The following is a 20,762-nucleotide window of genomic DNA, read 5'->3' on the forward strand; positions in this document are numbered from 1 at the left end:
AGAAAAATAGAACAAGAGTATTCCAGAAAAATAAACAGAACAAGAGTATTCCAGAAAAATAAATAGAACAAGAGTATTCCAGAAAAATAGAATATATTCCAGAAAAACAAATAAAGCAAGAGTATTCCAGAAAAACAAACAGAACAAGAAGAGTACGGCAGAAAAACAAATAGGAGTATTCCAGAAAAATAGGAAAAGAGGAATATTTCAGAAAAATAAATAGAACAAGAAGAATATTCCATTTTGTGTCTACCCACTTAAAGTATAAAAATTACTGAAACAGGCTGGGCACGGTGGCTCAATCCTGTAATTCCAGCACTTTGGGAGGCCAAGACGGGCGGATCACGAGGTCAAGAGATCCAGACCATCCGGGCTAACATGGTGAAACCCCATCTCTACTAAAAAAAATACAAAAACCTAGCTGGGCAAGGTGGCACCTGTAGTCCCAGCTACCTGGGAGGCTGAGGCAGGAGAACGGCGTAAATCTGGGAGGCGGAGCTTGCAGTGAGCTGAGATACAGCCACTGCACTCCAGCCTGGGCGACAAAGTGAGACTCTGTCTCAACAAAAAAAAAAAAAAAAAAAAAAAAAAAAAAAAAGATTACTGAAACAAATCAGTTTTTCCTCCTGCCCTTCAAATAGACCAAACTCTGAACAACAGTGAAAAGTCATTAGTTGGTCTTCATGATTTTTTCATTTACGCTGTTGAGCTTCACCCTCAGAAACCTGCTTCATAACATCAAGGTTTCTGGAGTCTTTTAGCCATGGACTCATTTGATTAGATAGAAACCCAATATATGATAAAGATAAATTTGCAGCTGCTCTGTTTGAAGGCAGGGTAGAGGCTGCCACTCGTCCCAACAGGCCCTGCATCAACTCCCTGGCTAATGATGTGTACGAAGTCTTCTCCCGAAGCCTGTCCTCACTGCACACTCTACTCTGGGATGACCCTAAGAGAATCTGGACGCTTACTCCTGTGGGAAATGTGATTCCTTCCAAGAACGGGTTGCAGATTATATTGACTCACATCCTTGATCTGCAGATAACGAACCTGATGCAAAGGAAGGAACTGGCCTTGTCTTTTCAAGACCATCATTTCCACAATATGTTCCAGAGAGTGAACCACAGATATTTGTGGTGGTTTATTAAATCCTAAAGGGGTGCTCATTTGGGGTAAGTATAAGATCTGCAATTTCATGTCCCAAACACACTATCTGTATGAGCTGACTGGCGGCGATGAAGAGGAACTTCACACACATGGAATGGTGGGACTGTGTGCTCAAACTCCCACTCACCGCCTCCGTTCTGGGACCGCTCCACCCATGTGAATGTGATGGCCCCTTCCCGGGAGCTCTCACTGAACCGCAGCAGGAAGGTCCCCGGCTGCTGGTCCTTCAACAGGGCGCGCTCTCGCTCCTTGCTGATGAAGCCCATGATGCACCTGGATATCAAAGAGACGGACGGAGGGGATTTTAGTTCGATCGTGATTTCCATTTTCATGCTAACCTACAAACCAAGAAAACGGCTGGAATGTGAGAAAAGAACCTACGGTAAAAAACGTAGACTACTTTAAAATCTGTTGAGTTGTCACTTAAGGAAGCACTTCACTTATACATGTATACACTAAGGTTTAAAAAAAAAAAGAAGTATGAACATGTTGTCAGCAGGATGCTACAGATGCTCAACAAACATGAGTGGGATTGAGCCTTTTATTGTTCCTTGATTATTCTAAAGGCCACGAGAATGTCTGAATTTACACATCTTTTTTACTGGAGAGGAAGACCTAGGCAATATATTTTCATATTCTAGCCCTTCTGATCAAGTTAAAACTTTTGTTGAAATATCAGCTGATCCTGGCAATAAGCCAAGATAGAAATGATTTACCCAGTTTAAAGGGTTTTTCTTCCTTCCTAGGGGCCACATAGTAGGTGCTCAAAAAAATTTTGTTGAGTGAATGAATGCATGAATGGTACTCAAAGAGTTGTTGTTTTCAATTTAGCTTTGCCAAGACATATATACGTACTAAGAAAGCGTAAGGTTAATGTTATGAAGTTCTACTCTCCCGAAGCCCTGAAGGGACAGCCTGGAAATGCGCACCTCCGTGAGATTCACACACGCCTAGTCAAATACTGAAGCTGGACTCAGGCCTTGTCTTAACCTTGCAGCACTAAAAATATGTTTCAAAATACATCTAGCAGTGGCCCTTACCCATCATTCCAGAGAGGAAGCAGGTGTTTTTTAATGAGTTCTAGGATGCTTTCAATCCAAAGCCAGAAGGGAAAATTTTTATCATTTATGTTTTCCTGAAAGTATACAAATGCACACATTATGAACAAAAATCTAAAACAGGACTTACCATGGTCCCTCCCACCATCATTTGTAAAGACTCCCCAGGTGCCAAAGATGCAACTATCCCATTCAGCACAGCAATGGGATTCCTCCCTTGGCAGGGAATATCAAGCTCCCTCCCTGCTGTTATCAGCATTCAGACCGGGAGCTCTCCAGAGCTCTCCATTTCCCTGGGCCGGGCTCTGCTTCCCTTTCCAAACAGTAGCAAGCCAGCCCGGGGGTGACCTCCGGCGTGAATCACGGAAACACAAGCTGCCCTACGCTAGCAAAATCCAGCAGTGCAAGCTGGTCCGCACTGTCTGGCCACCCCAGCAGATTCTAAATGTTCCCCACAGTGGGCCCCTCTGCTGAAGCAGGCCATTAAACTCGTCTGGCTGGTCAGGCTGTGCCACCCAGCCCAGAACATACATTTCACACAGAAATGGCTAAAATACTGCTGGGCAGGGGTCCAGCATGAGTGAACAGAAGCCTCATTTCAGATATGAAAGAATGTTATCACTCAGGCAGGTGCTTCCTGTCAGACTCCTGCTCGGAGACCAACCTCCTGCACTGAAGAAAAGTAAACAACTTGCCCGGGGGGCTCCTTGGCCAGAGAAGAACAGGCCAAAATCAGCAAACAGCTAAGTAACTGTCACAGCAAGAAATATGAGAACCTCGACCGAGAGCAAAAAGGACTCAGAGAGCATAAAACCCAGACAGTCCTCACCTTACAAAACCTTGTCCATGGAATGAGACCATCGGGGCTGGCGTTAGGACCTAAACAAATAAAAACCAGATTTTTCAGCAAACAGAAACTGATTCTAAAGCTTTGGTTGGATGGATGGCTCCTGTATGTGCTCTCAAGGAAAAGAGCCAAACACCCAACAAAGATTTTAAGTACACAGTTGACATTTTTGGATACCTGAATGCCAAATTAACTGAGCAATTATAATACGTGCTATAAAAGGGTGGAATTTAAATGGTCTAAAATATGTGTATGTTGGTTTGAGTTTAACGGCAGGAAGGAATGGATGGCAGATTCCTGGGCACCACGATATGAGAGTTTTTAGGGAAAGTGGAAACATCACAAAGCCTTATCATCTGCTCTCTCCCTCCCCAGCCCCCCTTTTCCCTCCCTCTCCTCTAAAGAGAGGACAGTCCTTTTAATGTCCTGTTCATGTTACACTTCCTTCCACGACCATCAGCTGACGTTGCCTTTTGCGCTAAATCAAAGGTGCTCTGCTGGGCCTCCCAGAGAAGCCTCCCTATCCAATGCCTCTTCCCACTGCCTTCCTCTGCTGCTCAGCAGAGCCCCCTCCCAAGCACCCTAGAGAATTTTTTTCCAAGTTCAATCTGTGCCCAAGATCACCCCTAGATCTTCAGTGTAACTGATACTTGACTTCACAAGTTTATTTTAGACATTATTTATGCATTTCCCTCAGCTCTCCTCCAAATAGGACACAGGCTCAGGGAGTCTGATGCAAATCAAAAGCAAAGTGAGATAAATGAGAGGAAGAAGCCCAGGGGTTATCAGCTGCACAAATTAAAGCAGCCCCGGTGAGAAGAGGTGGTAAGCCCATTATCTGTCTTCAAAGGGAACTACAAATAAGCCATTTCAGTTAGAAAAGATATCCTTCTTAACTCTCGCCAAATAAAGAAATGGAATAAGGGAATTTTATACTTGTATTAAACAGCACAAGATCACCACTGTGACAGCTGCATAGCCAAGAGAAGGCACTGTTGGAAGCCACTGGGTGAGGAAGAGCCTACTGCTGTTTGGAATAAATGCAGTGCTCCTCTACAGAAAGCAAATCTGGATACAAGTTGTCCATGGATTTTTAAAGAAATAGTTCAGATAGCCCCACTCACCGAAAGATTAGACCTTGAGACCAGTGGATCTTTGATTTGTTTAGTATGAAGGACTAATAAATGCACTGACATTAACCACTGACAGGGAAATATCTACCACTGTCTAGACTCTGCCTAATCAGGCAAAACTGCAGATCAAAACAGGCATCCTCCTGTGGGCACGGCATCCCCTGCCACCTGGGCCCACCTGAGTCAAGGGCCCTGGGTTTATGCTGCAGTGGGCAGGCCCCAGGACTTTATTCTTATCATGTCAGGGACTTCCTTTCTTCTCCCCCAGGTTAATGGTTAATAGGCCTTCATCTTTCTCATCCAGGAACTTATTTCAGTCACAAATAATATATTTTACATAATTCATAAAACTTTCCCTTGGGAATCCATCCCAGAAATCTTAATATGAGACAATGAGGAAAGGATTCATTTAAATGTTATCAGGTCCATATTTCTTTCTAAGGTGATATATGATTCTCACTTAGCTATAATAAACTATAGCTTGAAAAGCTAACAGATTTTAATACTTTTTTACCTTTAACAAAATAGCAGAGGGGAAAAGAGCAATTAGAGAGGTATTTTTATGAATTTCAATTCTTATAAACGTAACAAGTTAATATGCATATACCAAGAAGCTTCTCTCCCAACATGTTCAGCTGGTCCACATTGAGACCTCTTTTGGTGACAGAGGAAAACTGCCAACTCAGCACTTCTGAAAGCTGAGCCCAACGTGCACATGGTGGATTCAGGAAGAAGGACAGATTCTAGAGAGAAAACACCCAAAATCGAAGGGTTACTACAGAGACACCAGTCACAAGTGTGGCACTAAAACATATGTCCATCCCAAAGTTCAATTCTAGTTTATGTGACACACAGGTGCTTTCACAGTAGGGGAAGAGAAATACAGTCAATTTTCACTATTTACAGATGCACATTTGTGAACTTGTTTACTCACTAAAATTTACTTGTAACTCCAAAATCTAAGCACATGACGTCTTTGGGGTCATCTGAAGACACACCCATGCACACAGCAGCAAAGAATTTGAGTCTTTTAACACTTATGTTTCCAACTGAAGCCAAACAAAATGACACTCGCTTCCTGTTTCAGCTCTCATAAGAAAAACGTGTCCTTTTTGAAGCCTATTTAGTGCCATGTTTTTGCATTTTGTGATTGCTGTTGGTGATCACTGTTTAAAATGGTGCCCAAGCATAGCGCCACAGTGTGGTATACTGTTCCTAAGCACGGGAATGCTGGGATGTGCCTTATGGAGAAAATACATGTGTGAGGCAAGCTTCACTGAGGCGTGAGTTACCCAGTAATCCTGACTATAGGTGTAATGTTAATGCCTCAGCAAGTATATTAGATAAGGTGTCTTTAAACAGAAACACACATAAACAATGTTATGCATTGATGGGGTGACAAAAATGTTGTGACCAGAGGCTTGAAGGAACCTAGCCTTGTAGTTCCCTTAGGAGCAACAATTCATTATTTGCTAATTAAGTGTTCCTGGTAACTTCAAAAAACATAACTACTTTGAATAATGATAATGACTATAATTAATTAACAGTGAGTATCCACACTCTTAAGAATGGAGCATGCTTGTTTAGTAGATGTACACATTTTAAAAATAATAATGATGAAGTGGTATGGAATCACTGAGTGCCCTAGCTTACTCACATGGCAGAAAAATCATAATTCTCATTTCAAATACATATCCATGCTTCACATTCCCAGATTTACTCAAAAGCCTTAGAAATACCACAGGAGCTTTGTCACTTCTCCCTCAACAACTGGCCATTGGGGCTATTTCAGAGATGCAGCAGCGAGAGCATGGGGTCTGCTTAACCCTGGGACCAAAGCAAATGTATTTTCCATACCCTGGGTTCCGCCACCAGCATGTTGTACCAAAGGATGGAGGCCCAACCACTCGGGAGCTGGCTGACGTTGGAGATCACCACAACGGGCAGAGAGGTCGTCTAAAGGATGACAAAGACCTTGAAATCATCTGAATCACAGAAATGTCACCTTCAGATAACTGCTTAGCCTCAACTAAAAGCAGGGGATTATTTGTAAATTTGTACATATTTAATATTTGAAAATGAGAAATGTTAAGTTCTGTTCTTTTGTCCAGTTTAATTTGTCTTTGATATATCTTTCAGTTAAGAAATAAGTCCCTAAAAATAATAATAGCTACAATAACTAATTAAGGGGTATGCAATATGAGAAGATGAAAATTGTCACAATGAAAACACAAAATGTGGAGGGAGGGCAGAGGAAAATAAATAAGTCCTAATGCTTACTGTAAAAAAAATTAACATCAGCTATCTCAACTGGAACATTTAAGTTATAGAATTTGAAGGTTAATTCAATTCTCTAGCTTTCTGGACCATAAATTAAGGTTAAGGTAGTAGTAGCTGAAAAAGATCATTTTAAAAACAATTAGGTAAATATCTCTAAAACAAAAACTGAGAAATAAAAATACACGTAACAATTAAAAGTAAAAATAATGAAGTTTTCCACCTCAGGACCATAAAAATAAAAGTCTTACCTCGAGGTCAATTACCAAACCAGGCTGGCACAACTGGGTTTCAAAACTAAGGGAGTGAAGCTCTTCAGTAACGATGAGAGGACCCTTGGAAGAGAAAAGGAAAGAAGAAAAGAATATAACCACTTATTCACAGATCCTGAAACTTTCAAAAGCCCAATTAACATTGCAACAGGCCACAGAGATCCTGGACCCAACCAGCAGCAAGTCCAAAGACTCAATATTGAATCCCTTCCAGATTTAATGATTCTGAGTATCAGTGTGCTCTGAAAGATAAGTGCCTGAAGTTATGGCAAGGATTATAGATTCAGAGCAATAAATGTCAATGGGGAAAGAGCAACTAATGGCTTTGTGACCTAAGGCTTCTCAACCCTCAGCTCTGCCTGCCTGCCCAGTGTGGCTGCACATCTCAATGCAGATGGGTGGGGAGGAGGTGAGAGGGCTGGGAGTAAGTGCACACTTGGGATTGTCTACTGCCTACCAGAAAGGCTGACTCACATCAACTTGGTAGGTCACAAGGTGCCTTGGTTTTGGTAGAAATGGATAGATTTCAAAGTGCCTTCATAGACATTACCTCATGAGAACCTCACAACTTAGAACTAGAGAGGTACAACTGCTAGACGCAGGGAGGTCAAAACAGTTCAGGTGCACACCAGGGCTAGAAGGCATCTTTGCACTGCCTGGGCCTGTGTGTGTCCCGCTGCTCCATGTGACCTCCACTGGTCCTGGTGTGGAAGGACTGTACGCTGTGTGTGCATAAAGGACGAAAGTGTTCTAAACCAAAACAACTCCAGATATTTCATCCTTTGTCCATAGTTCATTTCTGAATGCATCACAAACCCAACTTCTTAAGGATCACGTTGTAGGAAGGAAACTGATGCAAAGGCAATGCTTCTGGTAGGGGATGCCACGGCCAAAAAGCCCTCTTGGCACACAGCAAGGCAGTCATCAAAGTGGCCTCTCATTCCAACTCTGACAGTAACTCTCTGTGCACCCTTAGCTAAATCCTGCAAACTTCCTGTGACTCAATTTCTTCACCCGTAAGATGCGAAGAATACAAAAGCCCACAATAGCTACTCCACTGAGTGTCCAATGAATTTGTGTGCAAAATCGTTTGACAATAGTAAAGTACAAATGTGGTGTTTTTACTGTTGTCACAGATATACCAAGTACCCAGCTCATTTGCTGCTCTTCCCTGCTGGGTCTGAACTCCTCTGTGAGGTGTCCCCAGCCACCAACTGACCTGCCCTTGCTAGACAGACCTGCCTGATTTGGGCCCATTCACAACATAAAGAGACTCTCACCTCATTCGTTCTGGTGCCAGCATTTTTCTGTTCTTTCAATTGCTATAAAACAAATAATAATCTTATTAAACACCATGGTAATGGTCAAAGTTGCTATCTTCATTTACAAATGAGAACAAAGTTAGGACTAGAAAGAATGACAGACGTGACACTATCTTTAGAATGCAGAACATGGGACAAAATGGCCCTCGTTCTGGGTCCATGAGCAGAAGCACGTTTCCCCAGAGGCCTGATGGTGCAGACACCAGTCTGGAGGGATCTCTTGGAATCGCCACCGGCTCCTCTCCTGTGTTCAAACTTCCCCTGAATGATTCCCCCGTGCACCTTCGTTAGCTGTTTCATGCCCCGAGGCTCAGGGGACAGCTTCACCCTCCCCTTTCCCTCAGCAGAGTCCTCCAGGCTGGGCCCAGTGACTCCAGGTCCAAATGCCCTCAAGTGGACATCAATCCCTGAGCTGCCAAGGGAGCAGGCTGGGGCCCTGAGGGTGGCTCTGAACACCCTCAGGCAGCTGAGTTGGGCTAAAGCTTCCAAGTCAGGTAGAGCTTCCTAGCTAGGAGGCTTGCTGGATCACAAAGCGGTCTCTAGTGGAAAAGGATGCCTTTAACCTCCTGCAGGTTCTGAGCCCAGGGAGAGCTTTGGACGCAGCACCCACAGAGCCTCACAACAATTGGCAGCCCCTGTGTTCACAGAGGAGGAAAGATGGCACAGCCCACAGAGAGCACCCCGCTGGGTCTCTACTGCCTGGGGAATGAGCTCTACTGCCCTGGAGACAAGGTGGCAGAGTCAGGCTGCCGTGGAGGCAGGGGCTGTGGGCAGGGCCGCCAGGAAGGGGAACACAGGGGCTAAGGAGTGAACCCTGGAGTACGGGACCACACTTGGAGGGTGGGGGAAATCAGTCAGGACACGGGAGCCATAACCTTTGAGAAAACTGCAAGCGTCTACAGTGAGTGACTGTGGGGATCATGCAGGCAGCAAGTGCAAATCATTTACGTACACACAGGCTTATAAATTGTTTTTACCGTGAGTGATACAGCCCAGAAAATGGAGTGAACAGTCATGGGATGAGGAGGAGAAACCAAAATGCCCCAAGTGCTGGTGACAGGAAGTCACCAGCCACAAAGTCTGCAAACCCCAGCAGGGGGGCGCCGTCCATATGGCAACGTGCCAAAAAGGGTCGCTCTGTTGTCAAAAGTCCTAAGAAACCAGAGACAAAGACAGCAAACTCATGTCCCTACCAGGTGCCGAAATTCAGCCGCCAGACTGCCATTGGTGGACTCCTCCATGTTCATCACCTTTGTGTGCGTGCCCAAAATGTTGAACTTCCTAAATCTATACAATATAGGAAAGAAATGCTGAAAAGTCTTCCAACTATTAAACAAATAAAAATATAGCACAGTGTAGCATAAAGTACATCACGTACCCTTTTACTGTATTTCTCTCATTCACATCTCTGCAAAAAAAAAAATATATAATCACATATGTGTATTTAAAATTTGAAATAAGCTTAAACAAAATTATAAGAGTATAAGAACATAAGAGTGTTAAGTGAATGATAAATAAAAAATAAATCTACACCTGTGGGTTTGCGGCCTTTCATTCACTCCCTGCCTCAATCTACCCATATTAGGTCTGGCAAGTATCACTGAATGACCTTGGGCAAATAAATGGTCTGGGCCTCACGTTGTTCATTTGCACAACATACTAACAGTGCCAACATACGGGACATTGTGAGGAATAAACTAGTTAATTCCTCACCAGTACATCCTCAATAAATGTAAGCACCAGCACCAGTACACCCTCAATAAATGTAAGCTATCGTTATTGTTTATTGGGCAGCTACTTGGTGCAAGGCCCTGCACTAAGCACTGGGGATCCAGCAGACAGCACTGCCCAGTTGTCACAAAGCTCAGAGGACTGCCAATGTGACCATTTAATCCTCATTTTTATTCTCTATGATCTTTAATGCTCTCATGAAAGTACCAGAAGAGTCAGTTATCTGGGATAAGTGGGAAGTTTAAGTTCAAAGTCTGAGGCTGAAATTTTGAAAGACTTTGCACTTTTATATCCAGTGATTACTTTGTCATGTTCTGGCCAAATAATGTATCCATGAGTGTCCTAGATGTAGACTAGAAATCATGGGCTCACTCACAGATCTATTAGTTCCCCTTCCTTTCCAATCTCAACCAGAAGTTTAATGCTTTTGCGAATGACAATCACCATTAGCTACGGGAGGGACCTATTTTCCTGTTTGGAAAAAAAAGAATTTAAAATAAAAAGAATAGTATGATAAAAGCTGACTTTTCAAAGCTAAGAAGACAGTCAGCTGGAACCGACAGAAAAGACACAGGGGCCTGAAGCAGCTGAGAGGAGCTGAGCTGACGCAGAGGACGGTAAACTGCAATGGCCACACGACCCTTGTGCTTCTTCCCTTTAGGAAGTAGGATGTATTTCCCTGTCCCCCGAATCTCAGCTGGCCTTGATTTGCTTTTAGCAACTGGATGGAAAGGAGTGATGCTATACACGTTCCAAGGCTAGCACTAACAGGCCTTGTTCACTTGGAACACTGTCACCGTGGGAAAAGCCCAGGCTAGCCTTTTTGAGATGTTTGAAGAAGGACCTGGTTATCCCAGCTGAGTCCCAGTCACGTAATAAGGCCTTGCTAGAGCACCTGGCTCCAACCACGCTAGCCCAGACCAGGACGACCTACAACTCACAGAATATGAGAAATGAGTTTTTGAGGTTTTAGCCACTATGGTTTTTTTTTTTTTTTTTTTTGACAGTCTCATTCCATCACCCAGACTGGAGTGCAGTGTCATGATCTCAGCTCACTGCAACCTCCGCCTCCCAGGTTCAAGCGATTCTCGTGCCTCAGCCTCCCAAGTAGCAGGGATTACAGGTACACACCACCACACCTGGCTAATTTTTTTATTTTTTGTAGAGACGGGGTTTCGCCATGTTGGTCGGGCTGGTCTCAAACTCTGGCTTACGTGATCTGCCCGCCTCAGCCTCCCAAAGTGCTGGGATTACAGGTGTGAGCCACCGCGCCTGGCCTAGCCACTAAGTTTTAAGAGTGGTTTGTTAGGGAGCAAAAGCTAACTGATATACCAAAGATGATGGCATGAAGACAAGGCACAGACCATGCTACAAGGAAGAATATTCTTATAGGAATGGTAAGAAGCAAAAAGCCAGAGGAAAGTGATTTGTATGATCATAAATCACTTTTGAAACTTGCCACACCAGTATGTGACACAAGCTAACAAAAACATTAAATATGGGAGGGGTGGGAGGAGCCATCTTGTTCCTTAATGAGAGTGCCCAAGTCAGTGCCAGTCCAGGTCTAGAGTCTCAGGGCAAAATAGAATGGGGCTGCTCCACTTGGACTCCCATGAGATGCCCATTCCTGGGTTCCCACTGCCCAGAAGAGACAAGGGTGAATCCCACAGGCTCCACACAGTCTCCCCAAGATGCTGCTGATCTCACTCCAGAAAAACCCTCCAAATGACCACAGAATCACGGCAGCCTGGATATTCGGCCTCAGGTTGGATCAGGGGCCTCTCCTCTGGGGCTGAGCTAGAAGGAAGGGGTGGCATGCCAAGTCCAGCCACTTTGAAACTTGCTGATTACAATCTGATATGCATAAAGAGACACTCACTCTCTTGTTCAGTTATAGTCTAAAAAGGCTCAGGAATGTTGATAACAGCCCCAGGGGAAGCTCCCAACATCCACCAAGGGAGCTGCTGACTTAAATCTGCTGGGCTCATTTGTGACGGCCCTGGTGGATCGGACTAGGAGTCTCTGCTCATATGCAGCATTGGCAGGACTCTGGGTTCAGCCCTGGGGCCCTAGGGAGGCAAACTTCCACCCAGTGTAGACCCTTCCACAGCTAGTGAATCTGCTTATCTAGTGCAGGAGTCTGTGCTTGAGTAACAAAATCAACATTTCAGTAGTACACGTATGTTACATAATATTAAAGATATCTTACTTATCAAATAAGACTTTGACTTTCAAATTATAATTCAGCTCTTGCAATTTCACCAACAGTCTGGAAAGAAAAATAAAAGCCATTACTAAAAAAAAAATTATCTGTTACAATTTATTTATTATGCCAATTCCCTATTAACGTTTAGATAAACCACTCCCCACCCCCGTTTTAGGGCATTACCAACAAGAAAACTGACAGTTTTGTAGATCTACTTAAATTTTTGTAAGAATAAATTCCTAGCCGTGGAATTGCTTAGGAAAAATTGTCACACTAATTCTGACAGGATGCAGCCCTGAGTTTACATTCCCACCAAAAGTTAATGAGGGTAGCTGTTTCCCTCCATAACCTTGCCATATTATTGGGATTCATCACAATGTCGACCTTTGGCCAATTTATATGGGTGAAAAATAGCAAATGTTACTTTCTACTGAAACTTGTATCTAATCTTTGTCCTGTTGGGAGACAATAAAAACCATTGCCCATAATCAGAAAAAATAATGTCCCATCTATAGTCACCCCTGGGTAGTGTGGAAAGATGGAGGGCAGGTGAGGGTGTGTGCCTGTGCCCCACTGAGCTGGAGACCTTGGGAAGGAGACCCCAGGGCTCTGCCTGCTCCGTTCAGTGGAGCAGGTGGATGGGATCAGATTTCTACTGTCCCTTCCAGCTGCGAGTTCTAGAATTCCACGAGGGCTTGAGTGTGGCATTGTACACTACCAGCCAGGGAGGGTTAACCACAGACTTAAATCAGTAACACCCCAGAAAAAGGACCCGGTCCAACTCTGAAGGTCAGTCCAGTTCTTCATCATAAGAAGAATGCTTAAAGCAATGCGGCCATTCAACAGAAGAAAGTAAGGCCACATGTTCCTGGAAACACTTCTACAATTATTATTGAGGAGAAAGGCTACAAAACAATGTATATAGCCTACTCTGAGTTTTTTTAAAAAGAAATATGTCATATTTGTGTGTGTGTGTCTATATGAAATATTTGTGTAGACATGGAATCCTAATTTTTTAAAAAAGAAACATTATGTCATATTTGTGCGTGTGTGTTTCTGTATGAAATATGTCCTTGTGTAGACAAGGATAAAATCCTGGGAGGACAGACACTAGGTCATTTACTGTGGTGGTCCACAGATATTTATATCACGGACTGCTTTGAGAATCTGATGAAAGCTATAAATCCATTCATCAGAAAAAATGTATATATTATAAATCCACATTCATACAGTTTCTGGGGGTCATAAGGCTCAGGTTATAAGCCTATGCCCAAGAGGGGTGAGGCAGCCGGGAACTTTCACTCTCTATTACACACATTTCTGCAATTTGGAATTCTGTTTTCCTGTGAACATGCATTACATTTACGATTGGGAAAAAATCAGGAGTGTGTACATATATGTATATTGGTTACATTCTACTATGAGTATATTAATAAAAGACTCTCAGATATTCTCAGAAAGCGTTCATATTAAAATGCCCCCTGAAAAATTATTTCCTCAAAAGTACCCTCAATAACAGTTTTTATAAAAGGAAACTAGGGGTACAAACTACATGACAGGCGATGTATGGGATGCCATCTTTCCCTTGTTACCTCAACTTCACAGTGAACTGGACCCCTGTCTTCAAGACCAGCGGCCTCTGAGGGTGCGTTGGCATGCAGGGCTGTCTTTCCACCACAAACGAGCTGCAAATACCCAGCAAAGGATAGATAAGTTAGCATTTCCATTAAGGTTGAGGCAGTCACAATGATTTTCCCAAAAGAAAAAAGGGGGTTAGAGAGTACAACCTAAAAAATAGTTTGAAAGATTCTGACAAGTTGGATGAACAAACTGATATTTTCTAATTAGTAAAGAAATCCCAAAACCTAACAAGGACTTAACAGAAACAGAATAATTGTAATGATCTATGAAACTATTACATTGAAACAAACTTATACAATGAAGGCTAGGCACAGTGGCTCATATCTGTAATCCCAGCACTTTAAGAGGCTGAGACAGTAGGATTGCTTGATCCCAGGAGTTCAAGACCAGCCTAGGCAACATAGTGAGACCCTATCTTTACGAATTTTTTTTTTTTTTAATTAGCCAGGCATGGCTAATTAGCCCCAACTACTAGAGGGCTGAAGTGGGAAGGTCACTTGAATCCAGGAGGTGGAGGCTGAAGTGAGCCATGATCACACCACTGCACTCCAGCCTGGATGACAGAGTGAGGCTCTGCCTCAAAAAATAAAAATAAAAAAATAAAAAACCCATATTTAATTATGTTCATTTACATGTCAGAATTAAGAATAAAATGTGCACTCAAAGTACAAGTAATGTTTTTAAATTTAAAAAAAACTCAACATACAGGACTTCTTGTTTGAACATTAGCCATAGGGAACCAAGCAAATTTTTTTTTTTTAGACAGAGTCTCACCCTGTTGCCCAGGGTGGAGCTCAGTGGTGTGATCACTGCAAGCTCCGCCTCCCTGGTTCACACCATTCTCCTGCCTCAGCCTCCTGAGTAACTGGGGCTACAGGTGCCTGCCACCATGCCTAGCTAATTTTTTTTTGTATTTTTAGTAGAAATGGGGTTTCACTATGTTAGTCAGGAGTACATTTTTAAAAAATATTACTTCCAATAACTACGATATTTATTAAACATATCTTCAGTTGTTTTGTTACATAGTATGCAACAAATTACAATATTCTGCAGCCACAAATTATATGCAGAGTATGAAGAAGCTATTAATCAGATAGTGTAATCTTTCCATTTATAACTCTACAAGGAAGAACCAGCAAATCAGATCTTACATATAACATCTCACTAAACTTTACGCATGGAAAGTGACAGACACTGCTTGTGCTATTTGATACAAAACAGCTGAACTTCGTCTTCAGAAGACTAGACCTGACATCTAAACACGCCAATATAAACATCAAAACAAAATATAGTCTAATCAACCATGAGAGAACAGTCTGATATCAGGAAAATACATTATTTTATAAACCAGCGCACAAAGGTTTAAAAACAGTTCTGAAAATGAAGTTCGCTGTTTTGAGTAAAGAGAATAAAAAGAAAGTCAGTATTGACCATTTACAATCTCTGACCTCTGTGGAGATGGTAAGAATCTGTTGTAGTGCAGCTACATACAGTATAATTCAGGCAATTCTGTTTTTTCACTTGGGTTCAGATTGCAAATTCATTACTGTGAGAAAAGGACGGAGGCAAATTTTAGCAGGAACCTCCACCTGATGCTGGACCAGAGTGCTCTGAATTTTAACACTGGACTTCTCAGCACCACTAGCTGTTGCTCCAGGACCCATTAGCTTTTTAATCTCAGCTGCCATCATCATGGAAGATTGTTCTACATTCATTGCATTTTCTTTTTTTTCTTTTTTTGAGACAGATTCTTGCTCTGTCTCCCAGGTTGGAGTGCAATGGCGCAATCTCGGCTCACTGCAACCTCCACCACCTAGGTTCAAGCAATTCTCCTGCCTCAGCCTCCTGAGTAGCTGGGATTACAGGCGTCTGCCAGCATGCTCAGCTAATTTTTGTATTTTTAGAAGAGATGGGGTTTCATCATATTGGTCAGGCTGCTCTCGAACTCCTGACTTCAGGTGATCCACCCACCTCAGCCTCCCAAAGTGCTGGGATTACAGACATGAGCCACCACGCCCGGCCTTGTTGCATTCTTAGCACTGGTTTCCAAAAACAGAATTCCAAGGGAATCAGCAAATTCCTTTGCTGTTGTGTAGTCTACTACTTTCTTTGTGGTCAGATCACACTTGTTCCCTACCAACAATCTGTTGATGTTTTCACTGGGATAATGATCTATTTTCTGCAGTCACTGTTTAATATTATTCAAGGACCCCTGATCTGTCACATCATACACAACCAGGATGCCCCTGGCTCCTCTGTAACAACTGGAGATGACTGTTCGAAATCTTTCCTGTTCTGCCGTGTTCCATATTTGAAGCTTGATTGTTTTCCCATCTAACTCTATAGTTCTTATTTTGAAATCCCCACCAACTGTGCTGATGTAGCTTTCTGTATATGTATCATCTGCAAACCTAAGAAGGAGGCAAGACCTTCCAGCCCCAGAGTCGCCAATCAGAAGTAATTTGAAGAAATAATCATATTTGGGATTCGTGCTAGACATGTCACTGTAGCTGCCACCACTGCCACAGCCACCCTTGCTGCTACAACTGCCGCCCTGACTCTCCGCGCCATGGGTAACTGAAGGAAAGGAATGAGATAGGCTGTTCTGGGAACGCAAACGTCTTCCCCTACTCTCCCCCCTAGAACACAATCAGCAGCCGCTGCCACTCAGCTATTGCTTCCACCCAAAATCAAGCACATTTTTATCATGTCAAGTTTGCATTAAAGAAAAAAAAACTTGCAATATGAACCCTTTTTTTCCACTCAGTGACATTTATCTATCTACTAAGTGTGTCTAGAGCACCTACTGTTCATAAGGCACTGTGCTGGGTCCTGCTGGGGGAAAAGGGAAACAAAGGCACGTCTCTGCCTTCCAGAACCTCATGATATTCAACAAATATAAAGAAATGCATAACAACTATATAACAAAAGGCAGAGTAGGAGAGCAACAAAGGGTGACTGGAGGCTAGGAAGGGAGACAACACGTGTTTGGGAAATCTGGGAAGATTAAATGATGAGATACAAGGTGAAGCTTTCGGGATGATACAATTTTGAAAGCAGGTACAAGAAAAGAAGGCTCTGAGGAAGAGGAAGTATCCTCAGGAGAGCCACAGAGAAGCAAGCATGCGGCATGGCCCCTATAGGAATCAGGAAGAGGTCAAGTTTGCCTAGAAAGGGGTGTGTGTGGACGTGAAGCGTGGAGTGGTCAGCTAGGTCCAGGCTGCAGAAGGGGGGCCGTGAATGCCCAGTTGAGGGGCTTCACTTGGATCAGCTGGTGATGAGGAACCAGAATGGAACTCTGCTCTGGGACAGCATTGGTCACAGGGAGGGAGGAAGGACTGGGAAGGAGGACTGGTGGGGAGGCTGAGGAAGAGTCCAGAAAGGAGGATTTGAGAGCCTGAGACATGAGGAGGGGAGGGGAGGAGGTGAGGCACGCTAGGGTCATGGTGGAGACTCGGCCAATGGGGAAGGAGGAGTGGAAGGTTACTACAGCTTCCAGCCTAGGTGGTCACAAGAGTGAAGAACCATTGGCATAACCAGATAATTCAGGAAGAGTCATTGTCAGTAAAAAATTTTAGGCCAGGCACAGTGGCTCACGCCTGTAATCCCAGCACTTTGGGAGGCCGAGGCGGGCGGATCACCTGAGGTCAGGAGTTGGAGACCAGCCTGGCCAACACGGCAAAACCCAGTCTCTACTAAAAAAATTAGCCGGGTGGGGTGGCATGTGCCTGTAGTCCCAGCCACTCAGGAGGCTGAGGCAGGAGGATTGCTTGAACCCAGGAGGTGGAGGTTGCAGTGAGCTCAGATTATGCCACTGCACTCCAGCCTGGGTGACAGAGCGAGACTCCATCTCAAAATATGTGTGTGTATATATACACATACACACACATATATATACACATATATACACACATACACATATACACATACACACATATATACACATATACATATATGTATATTATATATACACACACCATACATATATACGTATACATATATACATATATATGATATATATGTTTACATATATACATATATATGATATATATGTGTGTATATATCCTATTAAACCCTTGTAAATCATCTGAATTACGGTCAAATGTTCCTCTGTATAGACTGATTACAGAAGGTACAAATAAATGTTCCTTGAGTTACCTCTGAATGAGCTGCTGGAAAAGACTGAAGGTACGGTCCCATAACACTTGTTTGTTTTTTGTGATAGGGTCATGTTCGTAGGTGTATTTCTGTTCCAATTCCTCCAGCTTTTTAAGCTGCTGCCGAACTTGCTGCAGACTCTCTGCAACTATGGTGAACCTGGGAAGACACAAGACACAGATGTCTCTATGAGAAACGGTCCAGAAGCAGCCTGAATGAAAGGGAATCATGGTATACTAGTCCACTCTCATGCTGCTAATAAAGACATACCCGAGACTGGGGAATTTGTAAAGGAAAGAGGTTCAATTGACACATAGTTCCACATGGCTGGGGAGGCTCCACAATCATGGCAGAAGGCAAAGTCACATCTTACATGGTGGCAGGCAACAGAGCTTGTGGAGGGAAACTCCCACTTATAAAACCATCAGATCTTATGAGACTTACTCACTACCATGAGAACAGTATTGGGGGAACCACCCCCATGATTCCATTATCTCCACCTGCTCCTGCCCTTGACACATGGGGATTACTACAATTCAAGGTGAGATTTGGGTGGGGACATGGCCAAACCATATCACATGGAAATCAACAAGTGGTTATATGCAACACAAAATGCCACCTAGGATACCACGCTCTGCGCTCTATGGAAAAACAAAGGGAACGAGGCCTGTGCCAGCAGTAGAAGCTTTGTTATTTGAGGAGTAAAACTAACATGCACTGAGTACAGCCTAGATCAAAAACTTCTTCACACCACTGAAGCTTATGTAAGGAGAGATGGGTGGGGGCAGGGCTTCTAGGTGATCTGTGACCAGCGCAGGGCAAAGAGGAGGCCAGAGGCAGGGAAAACAGCAAAGCAGATGCTTCCAGGTGATGCAAGAGGCAGCGAGGAGCCACTGCAGGTTCTGTGAAGAGAGTGGCATCAGCAAGCAGTGTCTCGGCAGGACCAGTCAGAGATGTGGAGCTGAGGGGCAGGAGGAGACACAGAGAGGGGAGGCAAGGCCGGGGACAGGAAGAGAGGAAGGAACGATGATTCTGGCTTTACTCAACTGAAAGGAGAAGGCAATATGCTCAGTCTAGACCCTAAAAATAGAAAGCTAGTGAGTAAACCTAGTGATTGCTCTTCGTCTTCCTTCCTTACAGTCAACTGCTAACGGTAACACAGGCTGGGGAAACGCAATTTTATTCGCTTGCAGTAATGACAGAAGAAAACCTTTTAAAAGTGTCTTCTTCCCTGGGAAAAGTATCTACTTCACTTTATGATTTTACTCGATTCCAGTTCAAAGCCCTGGGACAGTAGCCCTTCATCAGGAAAGGAGCAGGCAGGGTCATGGCTGGCTAAGTTCCAGAGGAGATGCTAAACCAGTGTCCCCAACTCTGCTTGCACACTGAGAAAATGACAATCCTTAGACAGCACAGTGGGAAAACTAGAGGGCATGTGTGTCCCTACAAGAGGCGCCTGTGGTCTAAGAGGACCACTAGGGGGCTCTAGACACCCCAAGGCCTCCCTGACCACCTGAAGGGCTTAGGGGTGTCAGTATCCCTCAAGGCACATGGGGCGCACTGGGCTCAGAAGCTCTGCTCTAACCCACAAGAAACCTGGGGTACCTACAGGCAATTCACAGAATAAAAATAAATGGCTGAATATTAATTGTGATTTTTAAAAAATTGGCAATATAGAAAATAACCTCATGAGATCTCTGGTCCTTGGACCCTTAGCAATTGTCCCAGGCCACCTTCCCTCATGTTCACTCTCTGATCCCAAGTTCAGCTCCTGTTGCCCCTCACCTGGACCACACTAATATGCTAACAGTATTCCAACTGGTCTTTCTGTCTCTATCCTATCCTCCAGGATGTGGCCAGAGCACCCTTTCTAAATCAAAGATCAGAGAAATACATCTCCTGCTTAAGAAAAAAGCCTGCCTTGGCTCAGCAGGACAGCAGCATACGGCCCACACTCTGAGCATGGTGCTCAGAACCTGCACCATCAGGCTCCAGCATCTCCCGCCGGGTCCACTTTCCTTCCCGTCTCCCCTGACACCTCACTCTCCCGCCACCCAATACAGTCCCTTCAGTCTCCCACGTGTGTGCCTTTGCACATCATGTGCTCTGTGCTGAAAAGTACTTCCCCTTGATCTATATGGAGTAACCCTAGTCACTTTTGAGTCAGCACAAGGCCACTTCCTCTATGAAACCTTCCCTGGAGATGCTTTCCTTTGTCCTCCACAGAACTCTGATGGCCTTTTGCTAGAGCACCTGGAAACTTTCACTGTACGGAATTATTACCATGTCTACATCCCCCTTCCACACTGAGAACTCCTTGTTGGCAAGGGCGAAGAATCATTCATCCTTGTGTGCCCAGGTCCTACAGTGCCTGGCACACAGTAGGCATTTAATAAGTATTACTGGATGGATGACTGAATGAATGGTTCCTAACAAACTATTCTGTAAGCCTAGAAAAATGCCTCGAGCTATCTTGTTTTAAATGAAACATTAGGAGTCAAGTTGTTAAATGTGTTCTATAATGACCATGTCACTGATGTTCTGTACAGTCAAACGACACATCCCATGGTACAGGAGTGATCCAAACCAAGTAGACGTGGCTGAACGTGGCAAGAGTCATGAATAACACTGTGCTTTCCAAGGGAGTGTTTCCAGGGTAAGCAGAAGCTGGATTACGTCAAACTCTATACCAACGTTTTAACAGGGTCCATTCAACTAACACAGCTCAAAGGTGCATTTATGAGTTTATGTGGTTAGCCAGTCAGCTGCCAGTTTTCCGCTTTGGAGAATCTTACCAGTTCTGCAGCTGATCCAGGCAAGCATTGGGCGGCCCCCCAATACAGGCGCTCTGCTGTCTCCGCTTCCACTCCACTAGTTCATCATTAATCAGGGCATTCTGGGTAAGTTCAGTGACATTCAACAACTCGATTATTTTGTGAACTACTTCCTA

General features: G+C 43.8%; 1 protein-coding gene and 1 pseudogene across 2 annotated transcripts in view; both read right to left on the bottom strand.

The window, feature by feature from the left end:
- The window catches only part of STAT1 (signal transducer and activator of transcription 1), a 44,719-nt gene that overhangs the window by 8,744 nt on the left and 15,213 nt on the right, over window positions 1-20,762 (bottom strand). For both annotated transcript variants that reach the window (NM_001261614.1, XM_077956099.1), the window contains 13 exon segments: window positions 1,295-1,440; window positions 2,208-2,302; window positions 3,055-3,104; window positions 4,813-4,948; window positions 6,063-6,161; window positions 6,734-6,817; window positions 8,035-8,076; window positions 9,270-9,363; window positions 9,455-9,484; window positions 12,017-12,076; window positions 13,606-13,698; window positions 17,813-17,971; window positions 20,608-20,759. In NM_001261614.1, coding sequence (NP_001248543.1) covers window positions 1,295-1,440; window positions 2,208-2,302; window positions 3,055-3,104; window positions 4,813-4,948; window positions 6,063-6,161; window positions 6,734-6,817; window positions 8,035-8,076; window positions 9,270-9,363; window positions 9,455-9,484; window positions 12,017-12,076; window positions 13,606-13,698; window positions 17,813-17,971; window positions 20,608-20,759 — 1,240 coding nt within the window.
- LOC106992671 (ras-related protein Rab-1A-like) lies at window positions 15,079-16,283 on the bottom strand (annotated as a pseudogene).

This window comes from Macaca mulatta, chromosome 12, assembly GCF_049350105.2.
Source record: "Macaca mulatta isolate MMU2019108-1 chromosome 12, T2T-MMU8v2.0, whole genome shotgun sequence".
NCBI classification, from domain to species: Eukaryota; Metazoa; Chordata; class Mammalia; order Primates; family Cercopithecidae; genus Macaca; species Macaca mulatta.